The sequence below is a fragment of the Mustela nivalis genome (assembly GCF_964662115.1).
Source record: "Mustela nivalis genome assembly, chromosome: 2".
In the NCBI taxonomy this organism is placed as follows: domain Eukaryota; kingdom Metazoa; phylum Chordata; class Mammalia; order Carnivora; family Mustelidae; genus Mustela; species Mustela nivalis.
In genome coordinates this window covers 172,800,281-172,811,583 of record NC_139021.1, presented here as the reverse complement: position 1 = coordinate 172,811,583, position 11,303 = coordinate 172,800,281, and the positions used below count along the sequence as shown (strand labels likewise).

General features: G+C 37.4%; 1 protein-coding gene across 1 annotated transcript in view; it reads right to left on the bottom strand.

Annotated features, from left to right (window-relative positions):
* Positions 1 to 949: 949 nt before the first annotated feature.
* ATRNL1 (attractin like 1) overlaps positions 950 to 11,303 on the bottom strand; it is an 815,229-nt gene continuing 804,875 nt past the window's right edge. The window contains exon 29 of the mRNA XM_082721456.1: positions 950 to 2,994. Coding sequence (XP_082577582.1) covers positions 2,870 to 2,994 — 125 coding nt within the window. The 3' untranslated portion in view covers positions 950 to 2,869. The remainder of the gene's footprint in view (positions 2,995 to 11,303) is intronic.

Here is an 11,303-nt window from a genome sequence, read left to right as displayed (position 1 = left end):
CAAGCGGACTCCTTACTGAGCTCCCAACCGGAACAAGACTCGATCTCATGACCCTGAGATCATGACCTGAGCTGAAACCAAGAGTCTGACACTTAACCGACTGAGCCATCCAGGCACCACCTGCCCCCTACTCCCCAACCCCGTGCCCAGGGAAATTTTTAAAACTCCATTCTATTTAACAAAAATTTTTAATACTTGGAAGAATAAGAAATCCTAAAATCTAAAGGACGTTTCAAAGTTATCCTAAACTGAAAGGTACAGAATTCCACAAAGATAAAGTTTTCAAGACAATCAGTCATTTCACTGTATACTTCTGGAAGAGGATCTGTATGTGTATGTGTGGATTGAATTTAAAAAGTAAAAAAAAAGGGGGGGGCATCTAAATTTCAAGTGTTTGGGGTATGGGGACAAAAAGAACGTGACACAGATTCAAAGTGAGAATCCCTAAGGTCTTTTCAATCCATTTCACCTGAGGGTGAAGAATTTTACTGCCAGTAAAAAGCTTTGATAATTTGAGAAGATGTTGCATAATTAGTCATGGAGTTAGCAATATTTGGCCCGGAAAGATACAGTATGACTTTAACTTCACATTGCATGATGTCCTGTTGTTCTCTAAAATTCAAATTTTCAAGTGTTAGGAACCTAGTGGGATTCGAGATGGATGAAGCTTGGCAATTTTTTCATAGTAATACTGTTTGCTTGGCCTCTCCAAAAGGACGGCTGAAATAGATCTTACCTACAACTCTCTATGCTTTTGTGTTTTTGTTATATAAGCCTCCCTCATGATAGTCATTCGAGAATCAAAACAAATCGGGCAATCGTTTTATTTTTAAATGATTATATTTTTGTAGTCACCAGTTTTGTCAATTTATTTCTCCAGGAGAAAAAAATCAACATTTAAAGGGTCCAAAAAGAAGCTAATAAAATTACTTGATTGTTTTTAGGAGACATTTACAAACTTTGCTCACTTCTTTTTTTTTTTTTTTTTTGAGAGAGAAAACATCACAGGGAGGCAAAAACAACCAGTTCCACTCCCGCCCCCTCTCCCAAAAAACCCACAGGCTATAGATGAATTATTCTAAGAATTAGTCTTATTTTTAATGCATAGAAAATAGCAAAATTATCATGCCAACATAAAGAATATATACTATAATTAGCAAGTGCCTAATTATCAAAACAATGATAGTCATGGCTCGATGCAACCTAGCAATCGTATATACGATGCAACTACCTATTGTATGGTCATTCCTCTTCTATATTACATTCAGTCCTCATCGGATGAAGCTATGGATAAATGGCATCATGAAATAAACATTGAGTATCACAATAGGGTCATATTCTGCTACTGCACGATCACAGCATGCAAGGAACTATGCATCCATCAGCTGTAAACAGTAAAGTGGTTTACCTTCCAGAAATCCAAAGAACGTGAAAAGTACATAGATAGTACTAAACCTCAATTATATTGAAATGACTTTCATAGTGAACGAAGCTGTGTTGTATGAGGCAGCTTTGGATATCTCTGTCACTGCTTTCTACACATATCCTGTTGTCCCCCTGAGGTGGAGAAAACATTTCAAAGGAGATCTGTTGATGCTACTGAGTTCTAGCGAACTGGTGTCCAAATGAGGACACCAAGGATTCTATGTCCCAGAGTGAAAGCGCTTTGAAATCATTTTTCCTTTCTGCCATGATGCAGATTTGTGAATCGTTAAGAATATGGTCAATGTGGGCCGTGATGAACTTATTTTCTAAACCAGAAACTTCCTCTCGTGACATTAACGTGTCCACGTTAGAAATAAGGATACTGTAGACATCGACTTGATGGCGGGAAGGGACCTGAATCACATTAAAACTTGGGAGGTGTCACCTCTAAAATACTTTTCATAATATCTGCAAAGCATAGATAAAAATCGAGCAGCTAGGAGAGGAAGGCCAACAGAAGATGGTCCGTTCTTACAAAATGCAGATGGATCATTTAGGTCTGATCCAATGATTCCTAACCAATTAAAAAAATCACCACAGTAGAGCTGAGGCTTGCACACACTAAAATAACCATTTCAGCTCTCTCCAGTTTCGGTATCGGAGGGTTTTTGGAAGGAGGGGAAACATTGATTGCTGGACAGGTTTTTCCATGCTCTATCAGCTCTGATAATGAGTTAGGCAGTTGGCGTGGATGACAGGAATGTCCTTTTCACTCAGAATTCTAATAAACCTCCTGTGAAGTTGCACACGCCGTCCATCCAAATGTGACCAGTTGTGGTCTGCGTTCCTGTTAGATGGAAAATAGTCACATTCTCAAACCGAGTGTAGACATGATATGGTCATGTGGAATATTTAAATATACTACCTACACCCTACTAATCCAAAATCTTGCTTTTACATTTACAGTGAGATAAAACAGCATTTAAAGCCATTGTAATTTGCTCATTTCCTGTTCATATACAAGTGATTTAAGTTTGCTTATGAGGCAAAAACTGTACAATTCTCATCATCCAGGCATTATAAAATGTCTTTCTTTAAAGTCTTGGTATATAAACAGTTTGGTTTATATGAATTACATATTTTCATCTGCATTAAGAAACAATATACATCTTTTTCCAGCGTAATTTAATGTTATCTACGATAAGCCTAAGAGAGTCGTAAAAACTGACTTTATCGTCCGTGACCATCAATACTGTTACTTTCATAAAAGTCACGAACATTCTCTGGTCACTCGGGTCATTGCCCATTCGGAGGGAACTGTACGTGAGCCCTGGGACCATACGGAGATTCGCCTCCATAAAAACTGAGGCCACAGACCAGCCTTAATGGAAGTCATTTTACAAAATCGAAACATTTCGGAATATCCAGAAGCAGCTTCTGTTTCTCAGACACAAGTTCCCTGACGTGTTGAGAGGTGGTGTTTTCGATTTCGGACTCCCGAAGTCTTGTCTTTACTATCTGAAGGCTTCTGTTGTGAAATATCTATTAGGGCACTGGCAATTGCAAGGCCTGTAAGAAGAGGAGAAAATCATTCAAATATTTAGTTAGACATTTCTGGGAGAGTGACAGTGGTATTTTAGCACCCTGTTTTTTATTGTTTTATATTTAGTCATCAAACATTTCACTGTTTATTGGAAGTTAGCATGTAGCTTGCCCTTTACTTAAAATGTTTCTCAATTGAGACATATGAATGTGACACAGGAAGAAGAACAAGAATCTAACAGTTAATTGACTCTGACTTCAGATGGTCAAATTCAGTGTGTGTGACAAAGACATTACAACCAGCTGTGGACAGGACCCCACACCTTAGTTCCCACGTCTGAACACAAGTTTGTTTTAGCTGTACACAGAATTTTCAGTGTTACTATTATGTTTATGTGTATAGAATAAAAAGCCATTGTATTAATATTTTTTTTCTAGAAATTTTGAGCAGTTTTAGGTTTAAAGAAAAATTGAGCTAGTACTGATACATGATTATCAACGAAAGTCCATAGTTTACTCTTTGGGTTCACTCTTTGTATTGTACATTCTAAGGGTTTGGACAAATGCATAATATCATATATTCAACATTAGAGTATCACACAGAGTAGACTCACTGCCTTAAAAATCCCCTGTGCTTTCCCAGTTTATCCCTCCCCTTCCCATGAGCCTCTGATAATCACTGATCTTTTTTTAAAAGTCTCTGTAGTTTTGCCTTGTCCAGAACGTCATATGGTTGGAATCATTGTGCATAGCCTTTTTAGATGGTCTTATTTCACTTAACAATATGCCTTTAGGGTCCATCACATCTTTTTTGGTTCAATGGCTCATTTCTTTTTGGGATAATATTCCATACAATGGAATTTATATTCCATTCCACAGTTTGTTTGTCTGTCCCCTTATTGAAGGATATTTTGACTGCATCCAATTTTGGGGAATTATAAATAAGGCAAGCGTAAATACCTATGTGCAAGTTTTAATGTAGATGTAAGTTTCCAATTCACAAATACCTAGGAGCATGATCATCAGATCATGTGGTGAGCCTGGCTTTTAGGTTTGAAAGAAATTACCTATCTTGCACAGGAGCTATACTATTTTGCATTCCCACCAGCATTTGACAGCGTCTCTGTCAGCATGTGGTGGTGGTGGTGTGTGGGATTTTAGCATTCTGATAGGAACGTAACTATATCTCATGGTTGTTTTCATTTGCAATTCCATAATAACATAAGATGTTAAGCATCTTTTTCATTTGCTTATTTGTCAGATGCACATTTTTTTTTGGTGAGGTGTCTGCTCAGATCTTTTACCCTTTTTTATTGAACAGTTTGTTTTCTTATTGTTGAGTTTTAAGAGTTAATTAACATTTTAGATACTAGTCCTTTATCAGATATGTGTTTTGCAAATATTTTCTCCAAATCTGTGGCCTGTCTTTTCATTCCTTTTTTTCAAGTGCTTTTAAGAAGTAAGAAAGCACCCAGGCACAGAGTTGTGTTATGGACAAGTAGACATGGAAGAAAGACAGCTTGATATTTCTTAAAAATAAGAATAAATTCTGAGTATTATCAGCAGACTATCAGCACAAAAATGAATCTCTAGTTATCTTTGGTAATTTAAAGAGTATTGTTTTGTTACATAATTTTGTCTATTAATTGACAAGAACATTTGGTACGATGTTCATGGATAGTAAAGACTTTCCTAAATTTGTACAAGCAATGGTCCAGCCAGATACTCCGGTTTGTCATAGCTATACGTGAAACATTTTAGTTTCTATTAAGTTAGTTTCATATAATTCTTGAGAAAAACAAAATGTGCCAAGTCACCATATTAAACCAAGAGACCAGCCTGCTTGGTTTAAGGGGTGACTAAAGGACTTTTGGTTCATTTTCCCATCTCCCAGGTCTTGAAGACTTGACCCTGGGTTGACCTGAACCAAGCCCTGAGCCCTACAGACATCTCCTCAATGCACTGCTCTTAGAAGAAGGTCTCACTTTGGATCTGAAGTTATGCAAGATGCCACTGAGTTATTTTACTCCATAATTGACTGCATGTGGGTCATAATTATTTTACTCCATAATTGACTCCATGTGGGTAGTATTCTCTAGGTAGGTCTCAAATGTGATCGGGCAAGAACAGAACTCCAGAGGTCTATGAATAGAAAGAAATGCCAATAGAGGGAAACAGGTAGTGTAAGAGGAGGGTCCACCAGTCTAGTGCACGACTGTAGAAGTCAAGGGACGCCACGTTCAAGGAGTCTGCAGAGAGTTCCAAATGGGCCAGCACTGAGGCTGGATGCAAGGACATTAGATTTCCTCGAAGAAGATCTGGATGATGTTTGAGTCATGTCCATACCTAACTGAGGAGGGAAGTCTGACAGTTAAGCAGGGAATGGGGAGAGAGGAAAAGTGAGAACACATAAAGCCTCCATGTTCAAGCCGTTTGGCACTGCAAAGAGTTGAGTTGGTACACAGGAAAAGCAACAGGTCAGATGAGATATATGCAAATACAGAGGATCATCTGAGGACATACATTTTTCAAAGGAAAAAGGAGTTTTTATGTACATGTGAAAATAGAAGAGAAGGTATTTGTGGAGAAGAAGAAATTAACAAAGCTAGGGAGGGAAAGGATTAAAAAGTTACAGTAATCACTGCCTAGGCTGATAATCTTAGATATTTGCCTTTTAAGGGCTGCTGTTAAATACCCTGCTCTTTCAGGACATTAAATAAACATTCTGAATTGCTTAGAGATAACGCAAGTTTAAAGGTTCAGAGTTTAAATAAATATTGCTTTCTTGACCTCTGAAGAATATGTAGGAACTTCTGAAGTGTCCACACAGATATTTCTGCTGTAGGAAATAATGATTTTGTTATTTCTTCAAGGGAGGGAGCTGAAGCACATGTTTTGTTGTTGTTAAAAAGACTCACAGGCCAGGGTTGTGCTAACAAAAAATTCAGTACAGGCAGACCTTAAGTTTCCACAGATCTCTTGGCATCCTTCTGTCATAATTCACAACCTTCTGTTACTTCATTCCTGGCACCATCTTTTCCAGAGACAGCCAAATATGACAAAGAATATATGTCTCTTCTAATGTAGACAGAGACCACTTACAGTAATTGCAATGATCACAGCTTCTAAATATGAAATCATGTTATTCATTAAACTACTGCATGACCCAGTCCAAACGAGCTCTGAAACACAATACTCTTCCATTTACATGTGGCTGCAAATGTGATTTTCCTCACAGAAGATATAATGTCAGGAGAGAAGCAGTTTGAGTTGCCCAAACAGGAAATTCCTTGCTAATCTAAAACTGCCACTGTACCTTTGCAATCCAGGCTATTGGAAGTCCGAAGCCAAATTAAAGTCGTGTCTCTCATATCCTGGGTTTGCTAATGATTTGTAAGTTTGAAAACACATTCCATTGAAAATAATAAATCACAAACCATATTTCAGTCCTTGATTTACAAATAAAATCACAAATCATGCTCATTTTTAATTTGGCGAATTTTTGTTCTTTCCTATGGAAATAGAACTATCAACTACATTTACAGATTCTGCATAAATGGCACATGCATGTAGGAACCTTGAATTCCTACAGTGATGTTGAGTGTCCCCCACATGTACCCTGAGAGGAGGCTCCAGGGGGCGCATGACCGGCTCTCATCCTCTGGAAGGGCCAAACCAAGTTTTTGTTTAGATTTAAACTTGGATCCTTTACAGGACTACACAGCTGTAGCATCTCATGAGTTATCCTTTTAAAATAATCTTATAATTTAATTAAGAACAGCATAATGATCAGAACAACTGCATGCATTCTGAATCAAATTATTGGACGTAAGTTTTTATTACCATTTTTGCACTTCTTTATATTGTACTCTGTGGAGAACTCTAACACAACAACCCAGAAATTGCTAGGTCCTCATTCAACCTTCAAGAAGCCTGAACAGAGGAGTAAATATGAGGAAACAGGTCCCAGTCTTCCCGAAGTGTCTAGTATGTGGAAGTCCCTTTAAAAAAGGGAGAGAGGTTGAGAAGTCAAACTAGTTTCTATCCTTGCCCTTCAGTATACTCTATTGTAGGGAATCTTAGTTGGTATAAAGAAAAGTTGTCAGTAGCTCTTTAAGAAAACCAGTATTTCTGCCCTCTCCTTGCATGAAACATGTGTATGCTGGTGGGAGACTGACTATATAAACAGGCAATCACCAGGCAATAACACGACTCTGGCCCACAAAAGCAGCAACCTGCTCAGGAAACCAACCCCTATCTACAATAACCAGACTAGGAAGCCCGCCTGCCGTGGCAGGTTTGCGGGAAGTCAGCCTGCTATCTCTGGTAACAATCCAGGAGGTGAAATGATTACCCGGTAACAACAGGTCCCACCTACCAAACTTCATTAATAACTGACAACTTCCCTAATTTTTGTCCAAGCTTCCAACTTAGGGCCAACCAAGAAGGGCAAATATGGACCCCTAACCAATCATCTAGGATGCCCCATGTTTAGTTAACCTGACTCTAGCTTTCCTGTGCCAATAGCTTCCAATCAGGGCATGCTTGAAGTCCTCTCTTTTTCCCACTATATCCCACACACTTGCCTATTTTTAAGCGTCTGTCGAAATGCAAGCACTGAATGTTGGGTGATTCCCTTGATGGAGCAAGTTCTGAATAAATAGCCTTGCTTGTTATTTCTTTAGTCTTGGTTTATTTTCAGTAGGGTGATGAAGAGATAAAGGTAGCTTGAGATCTTTCCTAGGTTGTTGTTTTTTTTTTTCAATGCATCAATAAATAAAAACAACTTAAAAATAATTCATCCACATTGCTCTTTGAGGCAAACCCTTTCTCCTTGTTTAGAGTTCCCTGGGAAATCTGTGCCCAGGGAGAGGTTTCCAGGTGCCGACCCCCCACTCCTGGTGCCCCTAGTGGAAGCGCTTCTGGCCAACAGGACGCCATGCAGCGGTGCGTGCTGCCCAGGGTTTGAGTTCCATTAAAATCAGGTCACTCCAGAAGATCATTTTTCAAAACGTCACACAAATCATCTGATGAAATCCACTTATTGTGTTCTCTGGGCCTAGCATAGTTCCTTGTTATCAAAGCAATACAATTAACCGGGGGAACAATTCATTATTTTAGACTGGTGGTCCAAAGGAATTTCATTTACCGTGTCAAGATGATGCACAGACGCGGCGGGCTGCAGAATTTACATCAAAATATGCCGGGAGATTCAATAAAAACGCTGGGGTTTAAATATTTATTATAAGCTTTACCTTTTTGCACTTCTAGTTTTTAAATACCAGACACGATGACATTTAGGTTATTTAAATATGAATTATAAACCTCATAAGAAAGAAGGTACCATCTTCTGTTTCGTACTCCACCTGCCAAAGCCTCATGGTGTGTCAAACTAGCTCTTACAGAGGTGGCATGTCACTGGTAGCTGTTCTCAGTCACTTGGGGCTTGGTGAGCTGGGAAGAAAGCAGACTCCTTTGGGACCATGCAGACTTCCTTCAGAACAGGGGCACTATTTAACAGTTACTGGTGTGAATGCCAAGAGCTACCATGGATATTTAGGAAGTAAGTAGAAGATATACCAGAATCAGACCTTTACCCAGATTCTTAAGGGAAAAAAAAATTCCAACCATTTCTTCTTAAAATTAAGAACTTTGTTTCTCAATAAACACCTGCAGACATGCCCTTAAAAAACAAAACAAAACAAAACAAAACAAAAACAATAGAAATGACTAACAGCTACATATTTACATGGTAAATAAATATATCTTTTTAAACCGCTAAATTTGCAATGAAAGCCACCAAGGAGAAACATCAGGGATTGAGTTATCTTTAGTAAAACTCTAGTTTTTCCTAATGGAAGTGGAATGGTATTAGTAGACTCCGGCTGTAACAATGTAATCATAAAATTACTGATGTGTGTTTTTTTACAATTATGCAGAACAATTAATAAGTACAGTAATAAAATACTGCACATCAAGTGAAATTGCCTTGGAAAGAACATCCTCTTTATATACAAACATAGCACTTCCATTTTACATTTGAACAAAGCCCCCGAAAAGTCATTCATTTTGAAATGCTCCCCTCCCAAGTCTGTGTAAAAGCAGGCACCACTATATATTTTAATTTTCCAGGAAAACAGCTTCATTAGGCGTGAAAGGTTAATTGCAGGTTTAAGTGGAGCTCAGGGAATGGTGCAGGGTCTGCAGTGAATTACACAGTCTGCTTTAGGACGACTTGAATGAGTGCTGTAAACTGTTTGCCCTGCTGAAATGTTTTACTACCTCATTTACTATCTGTCTTCTTTTACGGCTTGTATTTGTAGTTCTTCTAAACCTTTAATGGCTACAGTTTTATTTCACTGTAATCAGATTTAAATGGAAATACCATGCTGGGATGTTTAAATGTTTTCCCTCTGATTGTATACAGCTACATACTACTGATCAGAGTCCTGGCTATCCTTCACATGATTAAGAAAGTGACTTTGGGAAACTTTGATGTTACCTAGACTCTAGCTATTGTGCAGACTTAATTTAACATTCAGTGTGGCCATCCTTGCCAATATGCAACTAGGGCTGGATGCATAATTAGAAAATATGCATTTCCATTTTAATTTATCTGTTGGAAGGCCAGTGCAACTGAAGTCATTATTAGGCAGAACTCCAAAGGTTACATTGTTGAACCAAAATTGAAATGCTTCAAGTACTGAAAACACTGGAATGACAAATGGACTAGTCATATTTGTCTGAGAGTTTAAAGAAATGTTTCCCTTCACCTACTAAAAACCAATGACAACTAGAGATGTCAGTGTTTAAATACAAATTGTAAATGTATTCTGCTTATACAATTTTGTTTGGCCTTTAACACATCATAATATTTTAAAATTTCATTTAAAGACACACCGTGCAAGTTTTATGAAATATAATCCTACCCCAGCACCACAGATGCCACCTTCTGTAACATTGCTAAGTTCTCCCTAAATTGTATATGGACTGTTCTCTGATTGGTTGGAATATGTTGAGTAAATCATGGTCATTACTATCTCAAGCCATGGTTTAATGCAAATCCTCATGCTTTCTTAACAAGTAAAGTTTCTTTTGGATGTTAACAGTTCTAATTTTAATTACATAGTAAAAAATCTTACTAATTCATTTAAAATATTCAGTGATTTTTTTTTTTTTTAAGAGTCACAGACATTAGAAGAATCAGCCTTATAGCTACCCTTCCACATTGTTAAGTAAATTTCCAATTGAGAATTCTCTCATCCTAAGCCACCTGGGGAAATATTTCCTGGTATTTTCTTCCTTCATTTAAAGGAATCTGATATGTGATAATTCTTTATTTTAAGCCCTAATCATCTTTAAATTAATCAAAGTGCTTTCTGATCATTCATTGGAAAAATCAAACCATGGTAATACTGTAATATTTTATTTTATGGTAACATTTTATTTTCCAATAGGTAATATTATATTTTATTTTCCATTAGGTAGATATTTTATTTTATTTTGGTAATATTTTATTATCCATTAGGTAGAGACATTGTATTTCAGGATTTCTAGTAATAAAATGTCATTGGTTGCTTTAAATTAAATGAGATTATGTGTGAAAATATTTATAAATTCCTATACAAAGGTAATTAATAATTTTAATAATTAAACAATCAGTTACTACCACTACCAGTAAGAAATCAATCAAATTATGAATGTCCAGAAAACTCCAAAGTCCTCAAATATCAAGAAAGTGTTTGAAGGGCAATTCACTTCACTTAACTATTATTTCTTGAGTGTCTACTATATATGCCAGGCACTGCACTGAGTCCCTAAGAGTTTAGCAATGGATAAGACAGACAAGACATAAAAGATTTGATATCCTATGGAACTTCCATTATAGTGAATCAAGCTTTTGTTTTCTTTTGACAAAGTTATTGTGAAGATTAAATGTGAAGTGCTTACGAAAAGTACCTGGTACCTAAGAGCTCAAAAATGTCATCATTACCATCATCATTATCATCACCGCCATCATCATCACCATCACCACCATCACCACCATCATCATCACCATCATCATCACCATCACCATCACCACCATCATCACCATGACCATCATCACTAAGTGAGAAGTCTGAAGTCAAGTAGGGAGCAGTTGACAAAACACAGAGCACTCAAGACTTTGCTTCTATCCTTTAATAGCGTTCATTCATTCACCCAACAGCTAGTGTGCCTACTGTCTGGAATGCCAAATAAGGAACACAGTTAGATAGAAAGGGGGACTCAAAGACTTGTGGATGGCATCAGTTTAGAGCAACATTGTCAGTGAGGTGGTACTGTGTTCAATCCTC